The sequence below is a fragment of the Lepeophtheirus salmonis genome, chromosome 12 (assembly GCF_016086655.4).
Source record: "Lepeophtheirus salmonis chromosome 12, UVic_Lsal_1.4, whole genome shotgun sequence".
Classification (NCBI taxonomy): Eukaryota; Metazoa; Arthropoda; class Copepoda; order Siphonostomatoida; family Caligidae; genus Lepeophtheirus; species Lepeophtheirus salmonis.
Genome location: NC_052142.2, coordinates 11,929,981 through 11,957,034, shown reverse-complemented (window position 1 = coordinate 11,957,034; position 27,054 = coordinate 11,929,981). Strand labels below are relative to the sequence as shown.

The 27,054-nt window shown below is 31.1% G+C and overlaps 1 protein-coding gene and 3 long non-coding RNA genes across 5 annotated transcripts in view; 2 read left to right on the top strand and 2 right to left on the bottom strand.

The window, feature by feature from the left end:
- The first annotated feature begins 1,191 nt into the window (after window positions 1-1,191).
- On the top strand, window positions 1,192-23,540 carry LOC139906739 (uncharacterized). Of its 2 annotated transcripts, XR_011782577.1 has the most exons (3): window positions 1,257-4,728; window positions 22,907-23,257; window positions 23,506-23,540. It is a non-coding gene; the product is annotated as an uncharacterized lncRNA (long non-coding RNA). The 2 variants fall into 2 exon arrangements; XR_011782576.1 differs by lacking the exon at window positions 23,506-23,540 and having other exon boundaries at window positions 1,192-4,728; window positions 22,907-23,235.
- Window positions 4,853-27,054, bottom strand: part of LOC121127242 (uncharacterized) — a 66,587-nt gene continuing 44,385 nt past the window's right edge. Inside the window, exons 5-8 of the mRNA XM_040722591.2 lie at window positions 13,683-13,797; window positions 13,469-13,589; window positions 5,619-5,757; window positions 4,853-5,301 (exon numbers count right to left, since the gene is read on the bottom strand). Coding sequence (XP_040578525.1) covers window positions 5,279-5,301; window positions 5,619-5,757; window positions 13,469-13,589; window positions 13,683-13,797 — 398 coding nt within the window. The 3' untranslated portion in view covers window positions 4,853-5,278. The remainder of the gene's footprint in view (window positions 5,302-5,618; window positions 5,758-13,468; window positions 13,590-13,682; window positions 13,798-27,054) is intronic.
- Window positions 8,269-13,462, bottom strand: LOC121127244 (uncharacterized). Its single transcript, XR_005867689.2, has 2 exons — window positions 9,625-13,462; window positions 8,269-9,562 (listed from the first exon to the last, which is right to left on the bottom strand). It is a non-coding gene; the product is annotated as an uncharacterized lncRNA (long non-coding RNA).
- LOC121127243 (uncharacterized) lies at window positions 23,536-26,164 on the top strand. Its single transcript, XR_011782575.1, has 2 exons — window positions 23,536-25,280; window positions 25,383-26,164. It is a non-coding gene; the product is annotated as an uncharacterized lncRNA (long non-coding RNA).

The window sequence follows — 27,054 nt, the reverse complement described above, 5'->3', positions numbered from 1 at the left end:
AAATATAAACGGACTTTTCTTTTTAATTTATGAAATTCCGTTTATATTTGCCCGTAGTATTCTCCGGCTGCTAGGATTATTGCTTAATTCCATATTGGCATTATATTTTTGAGTAGATCCTGGGACAGATGTTCTTCTGAGCTATTAGAGCTATTTTTTCTTTTTGAAGATAGCTAATCTTTATTAATATGAAGTTTTCCTGTTATTTAGTTGATGTTTACGTTAAAATGCCTTACTAATTATTTTAGGCAATATTTTTCTTGCGCAATATACTATAGTCGTGTCTTGAAACTCCAAATGTGTAGGAAACCAGGAATATCGTATTTTAGGGTAGTTTTTGAAATTAATATTTCCATTCATAAGGCTTCTCAGCATTTCATACCTAAAATAGTCCTCTTGGACTCTACCCACAACCTCTTGGACTCCTTACCGTATTGCAAGCATCTCCAGCCTTCTTACCCTTATACAGAAAATTAACTGATAAAATTTTTGCATAAATAATGTAATTTCCTTCTTCGTCTCTCCTTTGCGCCTTCAGACCTCTAATAGAACATTTTAACCCTTATTTATACGGATTTGTCTATACAAGGACTACATGAAGGAATATTATAGCCCATCCTAATACAATTGTTGTGCTGCAGAAATGTAAACAACAGTAGTAGAATAAAAATAATTAAATGAGAATCTAGTGATGATAGGAAACTAAACTCTGGTCTTTCCATCTAATTATCAATTTATTTGTAAAGACACTATTTTGTATCTATCTGTATGTCGATTTGTTTTGTAGGGTGTGGATAAATTATTACAGGGATTTATCATTTTTTGTGAGTGGTACATTTTTATTACCAATTTTTTAAAATTTATTATCAAAATAACCTTTCCAAATTACACTGTTTTAAATTAAATTAACATCTTCACTGATAAAGCTCATTTTTGTTGGATATATTTTTATACAGCAAAATATACGTTATTAGTCAGGCAGCAATCCCCAAGTGAAAGAAAGCAAGAAAATATAAATATGTTTTTTAAATTATGATATATCCCTTTACTTACTATCAAGCATACATATGGAAGATGACCCTGCTCCTCCATCTTCAACAGTAGATAAATTGATTTTATTTAAAGATAGAAAATGAGTATTCTCTTTGAATAGAGAAATATGGAATGGAAGTAGCCTACGAAAAGTCCATTATCAACAATTGAGCTTCATCCCTATTATCTTAAGCATAACTGACTCGTGTTTTGAAATCTTTTCTTTCCATTTTCCATCTACAACTTTAAATGATTTTTAATGGAACAATCAATCATATCCAATATATGAAATTTTTATTAAAAAAACTTGATTCATTCTCGTCCATAAAAAGCTTCATCCTGTCGTATTTTTTATCCGTTTAACAAAAATTTATAATAAAAAGCATAGCAAGTAAATTTTTAGAAAATTGTCACCATTTCCAAGGACTATTTCTACAGAAAGTAACTTCTTGAGGAGAAACCCAATTAGAGTATGGATGTCTCTTTTCACAGGTTTCTTGAGGCCCTAATTACAAAACAAAGTGTTACTGAATGGTGAAAAGGTCGGATATCGACATAGGAAGTAGAAGAGATGGTGTCTGACATAATTTATAAAGTTGGAAAACTTTTATTATTATAAAGTTTAAGTTTAAGACAAAGTTATACATTATAATAAGTGTTTGTATGGAGGGTGTTGTGTATGTAAAATTTATATGGTACCCCTACACAAAACGGTTAATGAAGAAATCTAGGCAGTGCTGATCTAACTTTAAGAGACTCAATACACAACGAACTTTTTTGTGAAAAAAAAAATACGAAGATGCTGTGTTTTTTCCTACCAGCTATTTTAATTAATATTCATGAGTTGACTCTTGTATGATTTTAAGCAGCTGACCCTACGTAATATGAAGGAAAAAAAGTAATAAATAGAGTTTTATAATTATATTAATTTATATAAATCAAGAGCATTCGTGAAAGATTCGTACATATCATACTCAGTCATTGAATAATTATTATTAAATCAATCTATATAATAATTTATAACTATTTTCTCAATAATAATTAAAATTGGCAACAAAAAGGCAAGCTACAATATTTATCTTTTCCTTTTTGACACTGTAGGTTGAGAGTGGATAAAAAAGTTATGTCGTGGTAGTCGTTAGACTATATGGTGAAGTGATATATTTTGTGTGAAAAGTGATGGACATCGTTTCCATGTATTGCTATGAAGTTGGATACTATCAGATATTTGCTACTCGAGTCATTTTATAAAAGACTTGGCTCTGAGCATTATGAATCAGACTCATCACGAACAAGATAGCTTAAGGTAACGAAGGCATAGGCCTTCGTGTCCATAAGCTATCCTAAGTATTTCTTGAAATCGTTATAATAATTTGAAATCTTTTCAAAAGCAGTTATTGGTAATACAGTTACTCTTTATGACCTTAACCCTACCTCAAATTACCAGTTAAATAATTGAAAATATCGGTTTCCCATAAAAAAAAAATTGCGAGACATGATTTATGTCCAGGGCTCTGGCACTTAAACATGAGGATTTCGCCTTCATGTCGTGATGTATCTTACATGTTTTGTCAAAAGTTTTTAAGAAAATTGGAGCTTTCGGAGTCCTGAGCTCACACGAAAGCGAATTCTACGTGTGTAATCGTCAAATCAAGAAAATTTACAACTTAATTCCATATTTGTATATGTATTTTTTTCTACGATACCTGTAAGGATTATAAAAAGTATATTAACAATATTTTGTGTGATTTTATCGAATCCCTTTTGGTTTCTTTTTCACTAAAATTTGTTTCTGTTAATGTGGAGGGCGAAATGTTAGTACTTTAATGGCAACCAACAAAGCAAAGGTGAAAATCCTTTGTAAATCGAGTAATATATTTTGCTCTTTTGAGCACCAAAGCTCTTCTTGCCAATAAGTTAAAATGTGGAGAGACAATTAATAGAGAAAACTTGAAAGCAATAGTTTTGTCCTCTGCATTAGGATATGCTGGGTTTTTTTACAAATACCCGGGAAGGTGATAATACCTGGGACTATGAAATTGATTTTGTCCAATTCAAATTGTCAGATTGAGCTAGATACATGACTAGTTTCAAAAGAATTGTTCGGGGGTATGAACACTTTCATGTTGGGAGATAAACTGATTGATTACTATGCTGTGATATTTAATTTTGCGGCCATCTTATTGAAATATTTGATAATTTTTAGATTTACTAGATTTAACTCTTGGATAGGAGGTCTAATTTAAAGTTAAAATGTTTAGTTTTGTTAGTGTAACCCAATTCTTCCTTGAAATACACATTATATTAATTTTATTTTTTGGTTTATTCATATATGACATGAATAAACATCTAAACTGTGGTCGTTAATGCAGATTTTTATTCGTTATTCTATTTCGAGGTTTTCCAAGGCTTTGGTCACAAAATTAGATTGACAAATTAGGGTTTAAAATTCAATCTGTAAGCCATTATTATATTAAGGCTCGAAAAAAATCAAAAATAAGTAAATCAACGATGTGTATAATATATTGGTTTTAAAATTTCGTTGATAACAAAGGACTTCTATTTGTTGGATAAATATTGAATCATTACACATGATCTTACTGAAATATAAACTAATCCAATTTTTACCCTTCCACACGTTATATACAACGTCACACGTTCAAAAAAACTGTAGAAATATGAAACAAGTGGTTACAGGTTAGTGATAAGAATATGACATTAAGAGCACAATATAAAAACCTTCTACAGGTGCAAGTATAATAATTATATTAATATCATCTGACAGCCTGCTTATTCTTAATAAATGCTATCATTTTATTTCCTTTACTTGCTCCTCTTCTGTTGATCATTGCATAACTTACAAGCAATAAGGAAACGAAAACATCTTTATAGAAAAAGAATGATTTCATATGCACAAAATTGTATGTTACATAGAAATGACGTTTTTTTCGCTCCCAAAACGTTAGTGCTCCCCTCTAAGAACCCAATTTTTCATATTCTATCATTTTTCTATAGAAGATTGGAGTCCTTTTTTTCAGGGGATATAAGGAAAAAATTGACAAAAATATGTTTCAAGACCAATTAGGGTTAAATAGGTTATTACATTCAAAAGGACATTAATTACTGTATAATATCGAAGATACATTAAAGAATTACTCTCGTATACCGGTAAAATAAAATAAAACAGCCAATAAGGTGACTTTTAGACTAATGTGGAGCGATAATATTGACTTGTTGAATAGATGGAAAGCATAATTAAGTACCAGGCGTTTATTTAAGTCTGACAGTGAGTTAGTTTACCTACTGACTCCATGAAAAATATTTCTAATTTGTTAGGAATGAGCAAAAGGTTCAATTATTGATGAGTAATGAAAAAAAGGGCCTTTGGTGTGTAATATTAAATTCTTACTCTTCATGATATCAAAAACGTCTTTCCATCGTTATGTGACACATTAAGGGGAGGTAAACTTATAAAAAACGTACGTCTAGAAACGTATTTGTTCAATAAAAAAATGTCTAGCGCTTGCCGGAATGATTGTTATTAATAATAATTAAATGGTTTAAACATAAAGAGAGCAATAAATATTGTAGCAACAGATAAAGGTAGTCGGCTATGAACTGCAACTGGAAATAATATCAAGATTTCGGAAACTGCAAACAAAAAGTTAAACATAATTCTAAAACAATTGAATGTTGGTATGTAATTTTCGTTCAAATAGTAGCTTAGGAATCATGTTATTATGTCATTTTTTTTTGACAAAAGATATATATATTACATCGTTAGCAGCAATAGCTGAGTTAGCAATAATGGGCATTGAAAAATATTTCACAATTTAAATTATATTTTAGACACATTAGCTCAGAATAAATCAAAAAAAGTTGTTTTTTAACATATTATATTAAGTACATATACTGCTTATTAATAGATGTCTTAAATTATTTTTCAAATAAATTTTATACATAAGTAACCTAATTTTATAATTGAATACATTTTGGTCTAAAATTTTACAAATTTCTCGCCTTTACTTAAATAACTCTTATTGTTTGTATAAAATGATGTACAACTTTTTCTCCTGACCTCATTTTTTCTGAAAGTTATAAGTTTGTGTGTTCCAATATTTCAAACGTAATGGACACGCCCATATTTCTCAATATTTGAGGGTCCAAAGCAATTTCTATGGTTCCATGATACGTCTAAGCATTTATATAAAATTTTCTTTAAACTTGAAATAAATTTTATCATTTTTCACGTTTTCCTTTGTTTTACGCCTGAAATGGAAAAATATCATGCAAATATTTAGAAAGTAAGAAGAAAATTATTAATGAGCATTGGAATAAATATTTTATTGCATAGTTAGGAGATAATGAATTTTCTGTGTTTCTCATTATATCATGTTCAAAGAATAGTATGAAAATGTATTTATTAATTATTTTTAATATTCTATATTCCTATAAAATTAAAATAGCTCCGTAATAAACCTTATTTAATGACACTTCAATCGGTGTAGGAGTATGAAAAGAGTATTTGGTCATTGTATTTCCCTTATTGCAATTCTTGCTTTGATGGAAGATATAATTAATAGTACCTGCATTTGAAGCAACGTACGAAATAGGGAAAATTCCGTGCCTCATGTTACATTCACCTTCATACCAATTTGAATCAACTTTCCTTTGGACGATGACAGTATCTCCTTTTTGAATGTTTAATTCTTTATTATTTTCAGCCTAAAAATATAGATATTGTAATAGTAATTCATTTATGATAATGATGATATATAATTTTAGCACAATTTTTTTTATGACCACATATCTTGATAGTATTTTTGCAAGGAGGGGGGTCGGTAGCAGGGGTTTCCCCCTTTATCTTACATATTACTTTTTTGAATCCATATTTTTTAAAGTTAATTTCAGAGTTATAATAAAAAAAGTTGCGAATGTTCTGATCATAAGGATTTTTTATACGAGAACCAATTTTTTAAATGAATAAAGTAATTTTAAATTCTAATAAAAGATCAAAGGGAATAAAAAAGTTTAACTTTTTCTGAATTTTTATTTACGCGTATGCACTAGGGTATCCCAATTTCGGTTAATTCAATTTTTTGTTGTATATTTATAAAAAAATTATGTTTGAAAAAATTCAATCTTCAAAAACCGTGTTTGTGACCTCTTTAGCTATTTGAAAATGTCTTCTTTTTTTTTACGACGTTCTCTATTTACAAAGGGACTCAGTGGTCTTAATTATAAAGTTATGTTGCTGTATTAAAAGCTTCATTAAGGTTAATTTTTTTAAGAGATACAGAACAATATAATTCTAATTTATCATTTGGAAGAAAAAAAAATTGGATCCCAACGAACCTCAAATACTCAAGTGATCAAACCTCCAAATCGAATCAAATAAGTAGCAAAACTCAAATCTAAATTTTTATTATAAGTAGTTGTTGCATTATTATTAATTATTCCTTAATGGAATGTCAAAATCAAATATACAAATAGTAAAAAAATGATTCAATATTGTTGAAGAGTATTAAACTTCCAAACAACTAACATAACCAGTATTTTTGAATTGATGTAAACAATGCATTAATTCATTTCACAGATGCCATCCAGATTAATATGAGCAAAGGTGTACAATGTAGGAAGAAACATTTATAGTATGATACTTTTCTTTTAAAAGAAGCCATATATATCATTGCAAGTAAATTCTCCAATATTACCAATTTTATAAAACATGACACCTGGTAAATGGTTTATTGGTTCCAGTTGATTTATATTCAACTTTTAAATTCCTTAAATCACTTAAAAAATACAAAATCGAATAAAAATCACTTGAGATAAATATTTAATTTAAATCAGTAATTTATTAAATTAAACGTTCAATATTTTTCTTAATATAATCCAACATATTCCTTATCACTATGAATGATGAATAATTTATAAGAATCTGAAGAAGAATTACGCTTTTCATAATTCTTAAGCCTATGGAAGGAAATATATCAAGTTCAAAACAAGATACAGAATCAAAAATAATACTTTGGTCATTCTTTTATTTTCTCCAATATATCCCAACGTCACGAAGCAGGGAATCTTGTTTATTTATTTAATACAATAGTAACGAAGAAGAGCCTTATCGAATCTCTATAGAACTCCCTGGTCCGTCGTTAAGATTTATACGAACTCAGCGAGAGCCGTCCTCCCTAAAAGAGAGGATTTATAGAGAAAAGAGCAAACATTCCTTCAAAAAAAGGTGTTTACCTATTTCTATGTTGACGTATGTGAAATATTGTTTTCTATTTATTTTTAAAATATTGCTATGTTACTTCTAATTTATTTTATGTAATGGTGTAGTATTGAATATGTACTCCCAAAAAAGTACTCCTCCATACAAATACCATATGGATAACTACTCCCAAATAGTTATCCTGTATTAGACTTGTACTCCCCCTACGAAATAAGTACTCCCCCTTAATGAAATTACTAGAATCATTTTCATTTATTTAACCAGTGCAAATCCTGGATTAAACGGCTAATCCCTTGCAAATTATGGTTTTGAAATATAATCCTATGTATGTGTATGGATAAAAAAAGGAGATGAGGTTATTTGTTTCAATATCAGTTATCTTCAATTGTATATTTTTGTTTTTCATTTTATCAATAGTTTTCAATGACAAATTAATGATTTAAAAAACTCCTTTGAGATAATCGAAGTGGTTTCTGGTGGTATGTCGTAGATATATAGCCAATTTTTCATAATGATTTGAATCATTCAGGCCAACTGAACGATTCATGATGGGTTTTCCAAACAAGGCCTTATCAACTGATTGCAACCACAGTATTATATCTATGTTAAGCAAAGAAGTGGCAGCAAAAAGCTCAACATCTATTGCACATTCATTGGGTAATGCCATTCTACCAAGATGTTTTTAATTTTTCTGTTTTTGTCATCATATGGCTAACAATAGCCTGTCTAATTTCGATATTCTACGACTGCACCCCACTCATAGCGAACGATATGCTCCTTAAAAAATAATGAAATGTTTTTTAGGTTTAATTCACATTGACTAGACAAGTTCAGCCTTCATTATCCCATCTGTTCCTGAATGAGCTTGTGTAAAATACTTACCCGAAAGAAAGAATTGCCATCACCATTCATCCTTTCAAGAATTGCCATCACCATTCATCCTTTCAAGAATTGCAGGTTTGATGAGTAAACATCCTTTTTTTCTCGGGTAATGCGCGCTCTGAACAGTTAGCTTTAATTGAGAAAGCTTTTTCATTTTGCCTATAAGCAGTGACAGGGTTGTAATTGGAAAGTGCCATGTTTTCGATGTTCTCGACTTCTATATCATCTTCTGCAATCTCTTTTTCATTTGTTCTCTCTAAGTTTTTATCTTCTTTGGGAGAAGCAAAGGAAGGATATAAGTTACAAATGTTTTGCTTTGTCTTCAGTATTTTTATTTCTTTATTTTTCAGTGTATCTACTTTGTTGTCGTAAATATTTAAATTAAATTAAGGCCTTTGAAAGGTAAAGCTGTTTTACCACCTTTCCTTTTCCGTAAAACTTGCTGTCTCTCTGAAAGGGATGAACCAGTCAGTCCTTGTAGTTGGTCGTATTTAGTTTTTTAAGTTGCCTCTGCAAGCTTGATATTATTGAATGCTGTAACAAATGTTTTTTCCTTTATATTCATCATCATTTCCATCACTTTTGTCACTTCATCTTGATTAAACTCACTTCACTGATTTATTCCACATCGTTTCCATAAACAAAATTGGAATCATTATCAGTCATGTCACTATCATCTAAATGATTGGAAAATGACTACAGGCAAAATTGACAGATACATGAAAAAAAATGGTGTCATCTTTGTTGATCGATGTACAGCTAAACGATGAGAAAATAATATTAGCTCAAGACATTTCCACCATCCTTCAGGTTTTCCTTGTAGAGCCTTAAGAAGTTTAGTCTTAATCGTTCCAATCTGCCTCTCCACCAGACTGATGGCCTGTTAGTCGTAGATGAATCCCTATAAGTCGATGCAACTCTGTGGATACAGAGTTGACAAACTCTCCCTTGATCATTAATTTGAATTTTCACACATGAGTGACGACAAATTAGGTTAAATAGACAGCTTGCAACTGAAACTGCTGTCTTATATTTCAAGGGCTCTCCTTCAGTCCATTTTGAAACCTAATCAATGGCCAGTATAAAGTTATGATATCCGTCACATTCATGAAGTGATATTTATCGACTCCAATCAGTTCCATTACTGCTTTTAGAACAAGAACATAATGGAAGTTTCTCTTGCCTCCACTTATTATTAACATTTTGACACATGCAACAGAACTTACAATATTCTTGAATATCAGAGTCCATTGTGTACCAATAAAATTATCTGTTTAAAATGTTCATTATAGGCGTTACTCCCCGATGCCCAATCATACTTTGACTTTCAATGCTGTTTCCCAGACGTTTGTGAACACAACAAATTACTCTTCTCTGTTCAGCTTTTGTAAAGAGAACTCGTAATAAAACCTTGGGTCATGTGGGATTGATTAAGAAACGGTATTATTGTGAAAAAAGTTCATTTAACTTACTTCAAGTTTCTCTCCAGTTTCGTCATAATTATCTTTCTTTTAGAAAAGTTCTTGGTCCATGAGAGTAAAGGGTCTACATGCCTTTCGGAAGATGGTTTTTTCCCCTTTGGTTAATACAGTTGGTGGCCACACTCCCTTCAGGAGATATTGATAAATACATTCCAATGACACATGTGACATTATGGCACTTATGGATTGTGACTGAATTAGTTAATCCATTTGTAAATATAATTTCAATCATATACATATAGACGGTAGTACATAATTCACAGGAGGAGTACTTTTCCCATATGGAATTTATACGGGGGATTACTTATCCTATATGGGATTTGTACGAGGGAGTACTTATTTTTGGGGAGTCATTATCCCATATGACACCGGCATTTTAGGTGAAATTTTCAATAATGTATAATTACGACCTTGGACTGAATAAATCAATATTCACTCTAAAAAAAATCGGTTGAAAAAAACAAACTTCCATTATCATAAAAAACCCTTTTACATATCTTTTATTAGTCGTACTTGTAATTTGGAAATTGTTTTAAAAGTAAATAATGGTGCCAAGCACTTTTCCCTAAAACCATTTCGCCTTAGAACATTTCTCCTTAAAGTGTGTTTAAAAGTTGTTTACTTTTGGTTGAAATTGCTGTTCCCTTTGATTTTTTAAATCAAAATATGTAATATATATAGCGATTAAACGTTGCTTACCGTTACACTAATTATGAAACTATGCTCTTTCTTCATATTATATATGTTTGTCAACACATGAGTCTTTTCTAACATGAATAATCCGTCATGTCAGATCCTAATTAATAACATTGTTGTGATTAGTACTTCTTCCTTTCGAATAGTGAGATTTCTATAATATGTATATATGATATTTTGAAGAATAATTATATAATTTTAATACATTTTAAGGGGAAATATCCTTGAGGCATAATGGTTTAAGGTAAGATATCCTGAGATAAAAGAGTTTAAGTCGAAAGTACGTAGTGCCGTAAAAAATTACTATGAATTATAATAGTCCCAGATTTCCAATAATACAGATGACTAAGAGATAGACTGAGATTTGTTTTGGATTTTGCGCGCAAATATAAATTTGAAAAATCATTTGAATCCATTCATTTTAACAAATTTTGACCTTCTAATTATTCCCTTGTGTAATCAAAATATATTTATAAAAAACATTGATTATTAAACATATTTAAATTGGGGTTAATTTTCCTGTCACTGAAATATTAATTACTTATTACAATAAGTCAAAAAGTTGATTTTAATGTATTTATTGCCAAAAAATTGTCATGCAACCTTGCAATGCCCATTTGTTAAGGATTCTAAAAGAAAATAAAAAGTTAAACTGAAAAAATAAGTCAAAGTCGAACTTGTTTTGAGAATTTTTTTTGGGAAGTTGTAATATAAGGCTTATTCTTTCGTTTTAGCTGTAATATAATATAATTGAAAAAAATCTGCAAAAATATTAGCTTTTATATTTGATACTTCATTTACTCGACTTTTTTATGATTAGTTCAATTTTGTAGGAACTTCATTCAAGATAACTTAATAATAATTTGTCTTTTGAATGCTGAAATGCTGTCATCATTTTTTTAAATTCTAATATATCTATATAGTTCTTTCATTTCAAAATATGGCCTCGAATCGAAATTATACTAAATAAAATGTGAATTTTTAAAAAAGACATTGAAGGACAAACATACTATTATTTAAAATTTTAGATTTTCGTGTACTATAACAATAATAAATGTGGATTTTCGTTCTGCTTGCTCCGATTTTGCTAATCCTCCACCCATAGAGAATCCACGTCAGGAGTCAAATATATCTGAGGAAGAACACCCGAACATAACAAATGATTTACAATAGACTCTGATCCTCTCTCCCGATTCAGGAGCGGGTGGAGGGCAAGTAAGAAAATCGCCAGACATTGGAACTCCCAAGAACTCTCTTAGCACTATATCAAAAAGAAACATATTACCCTCCCAATCTGGATCAAACTCAAAAAGAACATTATCATGTTTCCAACCGTCACCCAGTACACCATGTACAAAACAACAAAAGAAAGATTGAATTTATCCTGCTTATCACTGAAAGTCAATTCATTACAATGTCCGAGTCGAAAATGCGACATAACAAGAATAATAGAGTATATTCAACTACCAAACATTATAATTCTATGTGATACCAGAACCACTTCACCAATCCCCGTGTATATAGGTCCTTTTCGTCCTTCAACAATAAGAAACCTCACCCAATGCGTGGAGTAAGTTTGCTCATAAAATCGGACCTAAACCCGCGAAAGTATACTTCCAGTGTGCTGAAGGTAACATAATAAAAGCAAATTGTCTCAACCGAGACTCCACTTTGGGTGTAATTGGTTTATATGGACCGAATATTGATGATCCAAATTTTTACCAAAGCAAATTATTACCAATTATATCCCACAGACCTACAATTACAGGAGGCGATTTCTATAGGAAGCTTAAAATAAATAGAGATAAAACTAGCAAATCCTCAAAATCCCATACTCTGTGTACAAAGATATTGTCCTCGATAATATATTCCATTGGTTTCACGGACGTAGGTCGAGAAATGAAGAATCACACTTATACCTTCTTCTCAATAGACAAAAACTCTGTTCCAGTGTAATCATGAATCGACTTGCTTTTGATAAAAGGATTTTCGAAGGATTCAATTATTTCATATGACGTTTGGACAATAAATTATCAGACCATAAGGCTATCCACCTGATATTAAATCTCCAGATGAAAGAGTTAAGAAGTGGATTCTTAATTCAAGCATACTAGACGAACTCGAAGTTAATGAAGCGATAATATCCATAATTCTGTAAATATATTAGATGGTAAATAATGGAGGAGACCCTTTTCTGCAAGTTGAATCAATACTTCGAAAAATCAAAGGAGTCTGTAAGCAAAAAGGAGCTTTTGTAGTCTACGATCGGTAGAGATGAGATGATTGCTCACTACAATGGGAAGGGAGAAAATAAGGTTAATGCCATAATTACCAAAACTCAGTAGTTGATTTACGTAAAAAGATCAGCAGGAAATCAAATATCAATGGCATCATCTCTGCGATCAAATTATTAATTAAAGTTTAAAAAAAAGTTTAGTTAATTTGTGTATTATTTTGACTTTATCTTCGGTTTATTGTGATTTTGTTGTCGTTTATGTGTGTGCATAAGTATTCCTTTTTTATTTATGATAACTGCGTCCATTTTGGTATAAATATGGTTGAGACTAGTTTTTTCTCTAATTGTTTTACCATTTAAATTTTCTTATAATTTTTGAGCACTATTAAGACTAATAAGATAAAGCAATGCCAGTTAGCTGAAAAAAAAATTCTGGGTTTTAGACGGTGAGTGAAAATGCTGTTTTTGTAGTGTTATATTTGTTCTGGAAAGGTAAATAACAGTGCTACATCGGTAATATGTAATGATGAAAATTGTCATTATTTTTTGTATGTTAGAACAAAAAGAAACAGGAAATTAACGTGATAACTCTGATGATTTTAAGGAAAGCAGCTTAGCTGCATAACTTTTCATTAAATCAGCCACAATCAGCTGTTACAAGGGATAATGATACAAATAAGAACATTGTCAAAAATTACTCCAATGTCGATCCTCAATTCTACTCCGAGTCCGACAAGGACTTACAAATATAACTCTGCGACAAATCCTCATTTTTACTCTCCATTTTTAATGAGCACACACGAATGTTCAATCAGGTTTTGAATATAATAGAATAGTATAGAAAAAGGCTACAGTATTACCGAACAAATCATGTTAACATACTTAAAATCATTAAGTATTTACCTTAAAGTCATACAATGCTTTCGTGACAAATTTATAAAGTTTAAATTTTCTAGATATATGGTTTATAAGTATAGTTGAACTTTCCAATTGTTCATTGCCAATCGTAATAATTTGTTCACGGCTGAAAAAAAAAAAAAATTATAATATAACTATTATTTCATTTTCTTATGAATTAAAATTCAATTAATACTTTTTAAATAAATGAAAAAATTACTTTAATTCATTGCTGTTCCTTTGTTCATCACCTTCAATAATATTTTTTATTTTTTTATTGTAGACTTCTTCTTGATTTGGTATATGATTATTTATATACTCAATTTCTTCAATATCTATAAAAGAGAAAAGTTAGATAATAATTTCATGATTAAAACAAAATTTTGAACAATAAACTCGGATTTTTGATTTTTTGAAAAGAATATGGTCATTTGAAGTCCTTTTGTAAGAATAATTCCTCGAAAGAAGCTCAAATGAGTTATTTCTTTACTCAAAAACCTTTATACGTCCTTCAAGTGATATATTTCATGATTTAAAAAAAAATTATAACTAAATATAAGGATTTTTGATTTTTTGAAAAAAATGCTCATTTCAATAAACTTTTCGGCCTTTTTTTCTGAAAAAAACAACAACCTTCACATGTGTTATTTTTTAACTCAAAAACCTCAATATGACCTCAAAGTGCTATATTTCATAATGGAAACATGAATTTCTAAAGCAAAAATAGGAATTTTGATTTTTTTGAAAAAATTTATGCTCATTTTAAGCTTGGAAAAAGCTTCAATTGCATTCTTTAATTCCTTAAACATCTTTACACACATCAAACTGCTATATTTTATGATTAAACACAAATTTTTAACTAAAAATACATATTTCGGCATTTTATAAAAAGAATATGCTCATTTTAAGCCCTTTTTTGGTTAAATTAATCAAAAAAAGCTTTACTTGTATTATTTATTTGCTTAAACACCTTTTTACGCTCCCAAAGTGCTTAACTTTATGATTAAAGCTTAAAGTTCAAACTATAAATACAATTTTCGACAAGAATATGCTCATTTTAGGGCTTTTTTTTTTCTTATTATTCGAGAAAAAAAACCTTCAAATTTGTTATTTTTTGCATAAATACCCTTGTACGTTCTCAAAGTACTGTATTTCATAATTAAAACACAATTTTTTGAACTAAAAAGAAGGATTTCGGAATTTTTGAAAAAATATGCTCATTTTAACCCCTTTTTTGATCTGATTCCTCGAAAAATGCTTCAAATTTGTTATTTCTTTCCTCAAACACCTTTTTACGTCCTTAAAGTGCTCTACTTTATGATTAAAACTCAAGTTTCTAACTTAAGGCATGAGTTTTGGATTTTGAAAAAAAATATGATCATTTTAAGCCCCTTTTCGATTTAGTAGCACGAAAACAACTTTAAATGCATTATTTCTTACCTCAAACCCCTTTTATACACCTCGAATTATTATATTTCATGATTAAAACTTGAATTTGAATTAATTGTGTCAAAGACAGAGAAGTAGTCGACTACTTACATATTATTTAATATATTTATTATATTAATCCTATATTTGAAACCTAGCAACTCGGATTGTTATTTTTTAGAACCGTCATTCTTAATAATTTACTTCATTAACTTAAGATGAATTTCATTAAATCGCATCAAAATTGATCATTTTATTTAACGACTTGACATGATTTCTGTTGTATTGAAGTGCTTTTCTGATATATCACTGTATCCCTCCTTCATCTGAAGAGCACCACTTTAACTTATTTACTCAGTAGAATGGCTGTGAGATTTCTGCCACAAGAAAAAACTAAGAGGGACCTTTGAAAAAGTGATCATAGATGTGTGTGTTTTTTTTTTCGAGACACACACCCATCAAATGTTTTTTTTCCTCAAAATCAAAATTATTTATCTATATAACTACCTTATTAATTGATTAATTTTGTATTGTCGTGAAGAGGGTGAATTATAGTAATAATATCTTAACTAAGTCTGTGGACTTGCCAAAAAATTTCTGGGTCGAGTGTAAGTCTATGATAAAAAGATGAAACCACTCTTATACTCTACAAAGTGATCCAAATACTAAAGTATTTGAGTAAAATAAACTTAAGAAATATACTTATAATTTTCATAAAGAAAGAAAGTAATAAGTATCTTCAAAACCTAACATTTTATTTCCGATTATGTGTTTTTACAAATACTATATAAGAAAAACAAGGAAAAATTGTTTACATATCTCATTTTGGTTTTAAGAACAGGATTTCATTCTGATTGCAAAAAATCCGTAACGTCCGAAAAAAAAAATCCGCAAAGAAATAGTACCTCTAATGAATAACCAAGTTTTGCGCTCTTATTATTCTTGCGGTGTTTGTGGTTCAAGCGATTCTTTCGTTTTTTTTGTATTTTTTGATATATTTATAATCTTATAAGCTATTTTTCTTGTAAGTACTAAGAAACTCATATTATTTTTTCACGATTTTTAAAATGAATTCAGGATGAAACATATATATATATTCATAATATTAAAATCATACATACTATTTTATTCAATATTCTATTATAATGTTGCTTAGTAATATTTTACGGTATACTCCTGCATTTTTGAAGTTTCGAACCTTCATCATACTAACTTTAAAATAGGTATATTGGTCCCTCTAGCCAAGAACTGGAATTTTTTCTACGATATAGTATTAGTTTCAGGTTACTTTCAAAAGAAAATCCTATTGCTATGGCTGATATTATAGTTGAACTAATTGTAAGAGTCAACCCATAACATCAGATGAAGCTATATTCTTCGAAAAATACATCAATGTAATGAAACCCCTTGCACAAGTTCTCCATATTTTACAAGCCCAGGAAAATATGTATATTGGTTATTTCTTGCCCGCCATTTTAGAACTTAATGACAAAATACGATAAGCAAAGGAGAATTTATCTATGTACAAATCACTTGCTGATGCCCTTAGATAAGCTATCAACAAACCATTTGGCCACCTTCTTGAAGATAGGAATTTAATTATCGCCAGTGTATCTATTCCTATATTTAAAATGGACTAGCTTAAAGACAAAGGAAAAAATATCTTGCCAAGAAGAACCTCCTGGATGTAATGACAACTCAAATCAGTCAAACGCTGACTCTCATAGTTTCACTACAAATATTTTTTTTATTTTTTTAAAGAGGCCAAGGGTAGTTGATTCTGCCAAAAAAAGAATTAGCCAGGTTTATTACCAATGATTCCAATGAAGTAGAATCTCTAAAATTATTCAAGAGGGTTAAAAAAGTGTTTATTACATAAAACACCAATTCCAAGCTCTCTCCCTCACCAGGGTGATACAGTTGTATCTGAGTTCAAAATAGCTATGTGCTTCTTATGGATTGGGGAAAAAGTGGTTTTAGGCACCATACAATGTAAATAAAAGAAGGAATGGGTAGATCAACTTATAAATCCAGTTCCTCGACCAAGCTTGTGGGGCCTCTATAATATGATGGCTATAATATTTCTAAAGTTAGGGTTTCCAAAACTTTACTATACCAAGCCCACACTATACCCATAAACTTTTAGCTGTGGCCCCCTTTATACGAAACATTTTTCTATGTATATGTAGACTGAAGGCAATCCTGAATTCTTTATCTTCCTATGAGCCCCTAGCCTCTCGTCGTGACCCCCACTTTTGCAAATCATTTTCTAAAGCAACCTTAGTTTTCGCAGCCCCTGCTGGAACTTGGGTCACTACCCACTCTGCGTATAAGGTAGCTGGGGCCTTATCTAATATCATTTTTGGTCCCAAATTTTCTAGTGAAAACGCTTATTTTAACTGTCTGTTACCAAAATGAGCCAGTATAAACAAATAGCTGAGGTGTATAAAGCTGAACCGATACCCAAATTGTTGAAATGTAAGAACCGGAACTTATAGCACTGCTGAGACTGAACAGGGCACAATCTTGTATAATACCATAATAAACTAATCATAAATTACATAAATTGTAGTATAGCAATATGCCAAAATAATTTATAGTTATATTGAAGAATCATGAGGTAACTATTTATATCTTACGAAATATATATCAACTAAAATAACTGAAGAACTTTCGTGACAAATACATCACATTGGCTAGTACGAGTCAATATTAAACAGTTGTAATAGTTAAACTTTACTTATAATTATTGGTTGGCATGGGTTAATGTCATTATTTAACAAAAATTTAAACTTTTGTTCGTGCCTGGTATTAAATGGTTTTTTTTACATTTGTTTTTCTATTAAATAACACAAAAATTTAAAAAAAATCTTTTGTAGTCTACAATTTTGATTTTTTGGTGTATATTAAAGACACATAATCATTTTTGAATATAAAGAGAAAAAACTATGATATTAGAGCGTATTAATTCGTCTTCATCATTGTGGGGGTTGGCCAGCTTAAAGTGGATGTACTGATTTGCTTACTCATACATATATTCTCCCTATTTCTTATTATTATTATACTTCACTTCATAGAAAATCTTATAGTTTTTACATAAGATAATAAGTATAACAAAAACGAATAATATATGCATGCGTAAGCACATCAGTGAATCATCTTTAGATACATAAATAGACTTGTAAATCTTAACCCTTTACTCATGTATTAAATTTTTAAAAATTGGCTATCTAAATAGTTTTATTATTTTCTTCAAAAGGGATATCATTCTTCTTTAAGAAGAGAATATTTCAATGTAAAGTAACCACGTGTGGGTGTGCTCATAAAATACGAAAGAAAGCCGGATGATTTGTTGTAGAATTATACGTGTAAGTCCTTGTTTGACTCAGATTATAATTAACGAATACCAAAGTAATTCCTGCTTTTGTCCTTGCTAGATAGAGAAGTTACATTTTGTCTATATTTCCATCCCTCTCCCTCGCCTACCTGGCTGTATCTAATCTAATAAAGCCTCATGCCAATTAAGTTGCTCTCTTTTCAAACATTCCCAAATCTTCACAGTTATCACGTCATTTTTTAGTATTTTTACAAATCAGTGGAGCATCTTTTTACTACTGTAGGGATAAACAAACCAATTTTATAAGGATAAAATACTCTTGTTTCTTTTTTATTAAGGAAAATAGTAAATTATTGCTCTGTATTTGGATGTATAATAGGACTACGAAAGATAAGGACATACACTTCTACCGTTTATCAAAAACATAGCTCTTTCTTGTATATCAGACCTTTATATATAGAGTTCTATAAAATATGACCTAAAACACATACTTTTTGTAGTTGTAACCTGAACAAGATTATTTTATTTTTTATCACCACTATTTAATTTTGGAAGAGAGAACATCTATGTTTAAAGTAATCACTAATACGTGTGCTCATGAATGACGGAGAGTAACACAAAAGAGTTATTAGAGAGTTAAAATTCTAAGTCCTGTTAGAATCAAAGTAGAATGGAGGATCGACATCCGAGCAATTCCTGCAAATGTCCTTGCTAAATACAGAGATGGATTTGTGTATATTTTTTTCTTCACATAGCTACTTGCAGCTAATATAATGAAACACCATGACCGCTAATTGTCAGAATTACAACTACAACTACAACACAAAGACAAATGTTACTAAACGAACGGTTCAAAGCATTCAGGAATTATATGCTTTTGCAAGAGACAGTCCACTCGCCAAAAAATCTCTACATTGAGCTCTCATCTCAAACATTGTCTTTAGGATTTGTTTTAGTGGAAGTTCCAAATGTTGTTCTGATCAAAATAATCTATTCAGATGACAAAGGATTTCATATTTATATCGCCCTCGAAGTGGAAGATGACTTATCATTCAAAATATATCATAACCATACTTAACTCAAAATTAGAGAGTATCCCACTGTCTATAATTTTATGAAAAACTCAAAAATGTTACAGAAGTCATACACGTTGCAGCTTTTTTGGGATCAAATGAGCTAAACACCGACACATATGATAATATTTGTAAAAAAAACTATTAATTATTTAACTCTGTAGACATGAACTATCTACAATATTCGAAGCTTTCATTTATTTTTCAAAAAATGAACCCCGTCTTGCAGTTTCCCAAGGCCAAAACATTGCCCTGATGTGGCAAAATGTTAGACCTGCTCTTTAAAAGAAAATTTTTGCCTTCAACATTTTTGAATTCCATCGGCAAGATATCTTAAGTCAATATCCAGTGCTTCGACAATTGAAACAGAACTTCCCAGTTCTACTGTCAAATATCTCAAAGCAAGGATCAAAAGCTTAAAAAGACATGAAAAACACGTAACTCTCATCATTGATGAAATATATTCGTCTAAAGAAATGAATTTGTAAGCGGATTTTTTTTTTTTTTTTGGATAGGAAACCAACCAGGCAATTGAAACAGCCCCCCTTTCATGATCAAGTCTACAAAAGGAAAATATATATACATTGTTATTCTTGTAACGGTGACAAACTGGACAACTTGATTTATGTTTCGCCAGTATAACTATGTCATGTCGTCATTATAGGAAATTGGGTTCACAGTCGCTGCATTGTCTGTCGATAATCATACTGTCGATAGGAATTTTATACTGAGTATCTATATGATAAAGTTCTGAAAAAATAAATCCGGCATCCTCAAGACGACACGAAGAGGTTATTTCACTTAATCGATACAGAGCATATTTTTAAGAATGTATATAAATGCTTTCTACGAAAATATTACTTTGTTGTTCCCAATATTTACCTTCCTTGATTTTCTTTCCTACCTCCCAACTTTGCTTATTTTCGACAAATGTATTCTATGGAATCCAGTTTTCAATCAAAATTAGTTTACAAGATAATTTGAAAAGTTTTAAATTCTACAGGCATCAAGAAAAAGAAGAGTATAAAATTTGCAGATTCAATTTTTCGTGAGTCTACGATCGGGGCTATTAAGTTTTATTCCAGAACAACCCCTGAATTTCTTGGAACTGCCAAGCTTCTTGAGTTTGTATAAAATCATTGGAAAATTTTAAACGTTAAAAGACCAAAAGGTGGATACAGGAAGCGGGATATTCTCAGATAACCCATTTCCAAGAAAAACATGGGACAATTAGGATTTCTTAAAGAGTTCGCAATATTTCTTGATGAGTGAAAAAAGTTTGGATCAAAAGGACTGAATGTCAACCTCGTGTCAAACATATCTTTCTGGCGATAGCTGAACACACTGAGTATTTTTTGGAAATGAAGCAAGTTGAGTATGTTGTCCTAGCAATGTTTCAGTCTCACCCAGTCAAAAAGAAAAAGAGTCGGAGACTATCACAAAAATTTGAAAGAGCAATGCCCTTGACTTCATTAAAGGATATGCTTATTTTCTCTCCGTAAAAAGTGCAATGTATGTCATGCAGGGTATCCTTAGCTCAAAAAGATTATCCTCCGTATAACATAAAACTTATTGCAGAATCCTATGAAGAAAAGGTTGAACAACTAAAGTTCATTGAAATTTTATGTCGAGGAAGTCTTTCGACTCCTTGGGACATACTATTCATTTCATGCCTGTATGTATATTTGCTCTTCAATTTTATTTCAAAACATGACAAGGAGAAGCATTAAAACACTTAAGATACATAATTTTAAGACTTTAACCTTTTTGATTGCATTTTAGACAATTTGATTACTCAACCCTGTCGATACACTAGATTCCTTCTGTCGAAGAGAAGTTGAGACTTCCTTAGATGTATCTTATAATTGTCATAAAGTTACTCCTGTAATATAACTATTAGTGTTAAATAAGAAAGAACACAACCAAAATCTTACTCGCTCCGACTGCCTCATCGCTACATCTCTAAGATACGTGGAGTCAGGCAAGATTGAGGCCCTTATATTCGAAGTAAAGGGTTTATTTTATTATGCAAGGGTTAGGCTTAGTCCTGTTCTGTGTGTTCTAATAAATTATGTTTCTAGGTCTATCGAAACATACAATGCAATAAACTGATGATGGACACAGCAAGGGATGGAAATATGGAGTCCGATTGCATAATAACAGATTATTTACTATAAATTTTAATTTATCCACATAAACAGATTAGTAGCAATTCCACGCCTTCGTTAGTAAAAACATTGTTAAATTACATTAACAAGATGAGTGATAATGATGCATATCCTGTCATTTTTTTAGTTGGCCCTTTTTGGTTTTTTGGAACTGGTAATCTGAAGAACGAATTTTCTTTTGCTTAGCTGTTGTCAATATAGTTTGATTCCAGAGTAGTGTAACACACTTTGGTGAATGAATTCAATTATATTCCAAACTTCATTAAACGTTCGTGAGTACTCATAAAAGACAGAGCATAACCTTGAGGATTTGTTGCTTAGCTATAATTGTAAGTCCTTGTTGGGCTCAGAGTGGAATTAGGTATCGATATCAGAGTATTCTTGCCAATGCCCATGTTAATTTATTTATCCCCCTTGCACAGCTGATTGTATCTAATCTCCTCCAAAACATTCCTCAAATAGTTAGAGTTACTATATTGATTTTCGGTTTCTTTTTTTTAACATATCCATTATACACAGAATTGTCATCACTAACATAATTCATACATCTATTCAATAAAAAATTCAATAATTTTAAATACACACATTAACAAACATAGAGACAGGGGGGTTCTCGTACTTCTTAATTTATATAAATTAAGCTCTATTATGGTAACCATAGAAAAAAATCCTACCCAAGATCAATATAAATAAAACCTTCGGGTCTTAAAACCATGCAGGATTTTGAAAAAAATTCACATCTTAAGTTGTCCGATATATTACTCATTATTTTACACTAAAACAAAAAATTGCTGGATGTCTCGATATTGTTCTCACAGAAGAAGCAAATCCTTCTTTCAATAGATTGCCTGAGTACTACCAAAAGGGAGAGTGCTCGTAATAATTCGATATTTTCAATCAACTTTAAGAAGTATTTTTATCGATTTCCCCCATAAGTAATTATCGGATTGTTTTGTTCTTTGTTCCTTTCACGTCATTAAAAAAAACTATCTCTTGACCCCAATTTCCTCTTATTAAATTTTTTTTTGTCAAAATTGATCTCCTTTTAAAATCTTCAGAAAAGGTAAAAAGCTGTTTTTATTAAAAACTACGCTATTACCCTGCAACAAGTCCTCAGGGCTACACTTAGTCTTTTATGAGCAGACACAAACGTTTAAATAGGTTTTGAATATAATTGAATCGATTTAGGAAAGGACATTCACTAATCAGGAATCAAATAATATAGACCACTGCTAAGGATAAGAAAAAACATTCTTTATACTACCAATTACAAATTAACTGCACAGCTAAAAAAACATACCGGATTTACATCATTGATGATGAGCATAGATGAAAAAAGCTCCTATTTTACAAGAGGGCTGTTTTTTGCAGTTGCTAACTGAATATATATTTTATAATTTCAAAATCTGTCTTCAATATTCTTTTTTATTATCACTAGGCCATCACAAAGTCAATGGAGTACCAAATCAAAGTTGTTTTGTCAAAGATTAAGAAATAACTTGTAGGAAAGGATATTTTTCTTGCCTAAGAACTGGTAGATTTGGGCATTACTTATTTTTCCATGGACATGGAGCATGAGATATTGAACTCGGACCAGAAAGACACGGAGCTTGAGCAATTGGACTTGACCTGGACACTGAAAAAGTACACTCAAATACAACTCTGGATATTGCATAGAATAGATCTTTACTACTTCATTTAATTATATTTACTCTATAGAAGGATTTATGGAATATAAAAAGGATCTATGATTAAGATTTAAAATAATTAGTACAGATTATTAATCTAGGTAGATACGAGTATAATATTAAAAATATATCTTAATATTTGGTTTCTTTTATTGATTGCACTATGTACAAAATGTCTAAAGGCCTTATTCATTTAAGTTGTGCAAATAAATTTCCTTATATCAAGGGTCTTATATGCCATGATTGAAAAACATTATCACTGTTGGTTTATCGATTACATTACTGTTTTCAACCATACCATTAAGACTGATTTTTTTTCATTCTTCCATCATTTTATATTATAACGTAGTACTGAGAGTGTGTGTAAAAGTGCTCATTTCAATGACCTACAACAGCATCTGGAATTTGAACTGTTGATTGAGGAGTCAGTCCTCTCTGTGGAAGAACTTGGTGACAAATTGGCAAGGTAAACACTTTATCAGACTTCATCCTCATTACAAAACCAAGTGTTGCCCTTTTGAAGCTATCCCATGATGAGAAATTGGGCCCCCAAGTAGTAGCCCGTATCCAGTTCGAGACAGATATGCCATTCAAAATATACCACTTTGGTGTGTCGATTGACAAAAAGACAGTGTCACACATCACTTCAGAAGGCAAGGTCAACACTGTGATTCAAGCCATCAATTTGGCTTCCTTTCTGGGAGCAAAAGAAGAATGGAATCAAAGAAAAACCTGCTAAGACATTCTAAATAACTTAGTGAAGTTTATCACCATCGCAGAGATTGAACCTACACAACCTCTTAAGCTCTCTTTCATTCGTGAGCAAATGGCTCTCCTCTTCACCAAATATACAGCTAGAAAATATTCACCTTGTCTTCTTTCAACTGTACTCATGTGGGAGAATGTGAGCTCGAGACTTTATCTGTAGATCTGCTCATCTAATTTGGTGACCCTACCAATCCCAAGACACCCAATCTGGTCTACCGTCATCCTCAATCACTTATCTAAAAGTCAGAATGAAAGGCCTAAGCAGAACAGAGAGGAATGTCACCCTGATGATAGATGAAGTGAAATTCGTGAAGGGAAAGTTGACTGTGAACTGTGAGAACAATCAAGCCACCAAAACAGTTGTTACCTTCATCATTAAATCAGCTGGAGGCAAGTACATTGATGTTGTTGCACTGGTATCCGTGTCCAATTTGACAACTGAGTTTCTCTATATCCAGTATCAAGTGGTCATTAAAGCATTCTGGGAAGTGGGATTCACGGTAGCGGAACTCATAGTAGATAACCACACCACCAACCTCAAATTTTACGAGAAACTGCTTTGGAATGATGAATCGAAGATTTCCATCTCTCAGCCTAAGGAAGAAAAAAAGAAAATTCACCTGCTGTTTGACCCATTGCACAACTTCAAAAACGTCTACAACAGCTCCCAAAGGTTGGAAGTGCTCGAGTGCCCTTCAACACTTGGAAGATACGATACTCTTGGACCAAATTTTGCCCAACTCAGGTAGATTCACTTCAAGGAGTCTCACTTCGAAATCAAACAGGCCCACAAATTGACCCTCAAAGCATTGAACCCTGCAAACCTGAAGAAGACCAATGGGAAATAGGCTGATGCTGTGTTTCACAAATCATCAATTGGAGCACTTAAGTAATACTCCAAAGAAGATAACTGACCGGAGTTTAAAGACACAGCCGAATTTTCAGAGTTAGTTAGAACTATGTGGAATATCCTAAGCGTCAAGATACCTGGAGTTGGCTACAAGAAGAGAGATGAGCTTCGGAAGCCAATATCTGAGAAGAACAAACTTGGCCTCTCTTTCTTGAGAGATTTTGTCGACTTTCTCATCGGTTGGCAAAATAGTAAAGCCCTTGGCCTCACAACAGAAACCTTCCTAGCAACAAAGCAGACGCATCTTAACGCAGTAGATCTGGTAGAATATCTTCTCCTACATGAAGTCTTCTCCTATGTACTCCCCGGCATGTTCCAGTCTGATCCCATTGAAAGAAGGTTTGTCTGGTACAGACAACTAAGTGATGATATCTACTACATCAGCGTGAGACATATACTGGAAGCAGAGAAAAAGATTTATATTCTAAGTCTTGTCAAATTCTCAGGTAAATAAGATATTTGTCAATAGTAAGCTTCCTTATTTAGGTATTACTTATTTTTACAATATAATAATATTATCACAATATTTTACTTTTTTAAATTTTCAGGTATGACTACTTTAGAAATTAAAGCTATGCTGAATAAAGACCTGGTATAAGATGAGCTCATTTTGACTAACTGGCAACCAAATGACCTCCAGGAACTAGCTTCCAAGGGAGAGAGTAATGTTCTCTACTTTGTTGCCGTGTATATTGATTTTTCTTTGATGATAAAGATCAGCTGTACATCATGCCAAGAATAATGGTCATCAGTGACACATCTTTATACTCAAAAACCTTCGATAGCCCAACCAATCAGCAATTAGACCTGAAAAAGTTCGGTGACATAATGAGCAGAGGGGGATATTGACTCCATCCTAACTTCTCTACCTCTCCTGTCTTTATGCTCACTCCAAATTCTCTTACATCAAAGCTACTCCTGAAGAGAAAGACAATTTACTTGGCACCCCCAATCCTAGAGCTTCATTTGTTCCCCATTCATTGACAGGATGCAGGGCAGTTTAAACTCCGATATTATCGCCGTTGTGGGAGTAAAGTTCGAGGAAGGACACTTCTGGTCAGCTTTTCTTTAAATAATTATAATTGCTTTGTTTAATGTCATGGGTAAAAATTTAAATGCTAAACTGAATGATGACATCCAATTTTTAACAAAAAGAGAATGGCAGCTAAGAATTCAGAAGCTTATAGAAAAAAAGCTAAACTTCATTCAAAATCTTCTGACTTGTAGACTTGGACCAACTTTGTACTTTTTGATATTGCCTTTTCTTTTTTATTTGTTTTTAATGTTTATTTTCATTTAAGTACTAATAAAATACCACTTCTATTAGAAATATATAGCCTCATTTTTATTATTTTGATGATTTTCCGTTGCAAAATACTTTTAAAAACTGTTTATTTTGTAACAAAACACTTTAAGAGATATATTCCATATAGAATAAACTAGGACCCATATTGGAAACTAAAAATATTTTTCATGAGAGGCACTTCAAAATTAATTAAGAAATTTAATTGAAGCAAATCCTAAAACCAATAGTTTTATAAATGATATTACCAAAATTATTATTTCATGCAATGTTCCATTCCATATAGGTATTCATTACAATTTTGTAAAATTAGAAGAAATAAATAACGGAAAAGTCATTCCAACTTGCTACAACTTTAAGTAGTGTTGTCCAAGATAAATTTAGAACTTAAGAGATAGAATATTTTTCTTCCTACAAATCTACAGGCGATCTATGACAATCCACATTATATTTATACTTTTGAGGAGGATATGAGAGCCGACAACGAAAATGTTGTAGTCGAAAGTATTAACAACTTTTTCGGCTCCAATTTAAAAAGGCGAAAGACTAAAAAAAAATTTAACAACTTATTGTATAAATCAGCCGAAAACTTTAAGAAATATATTAAAGGGATAGTACATACCACTTGTCTTACTCATGGTATAAACAGTATCACAATACTTAGCCCTGATAAAGTTACAAATAATAACATTGTAATCTTTTAAATCAAGAAAACATTTAAGAATGATGTTGATCGCAAACGGAAGTTTACAACGGCAAACAGTTCCAATCAGTGAATGAGGATTTCCCTTTCATGCAATTTATTTACTTTTTACTACAAAGTATATTTATTATATATAGGAAAATTAGTGGTAGTTATTAGTAAATTAATATTTAGTTGTTAAATTAGATAATAAGCTGTAATATAGTTTTACTGC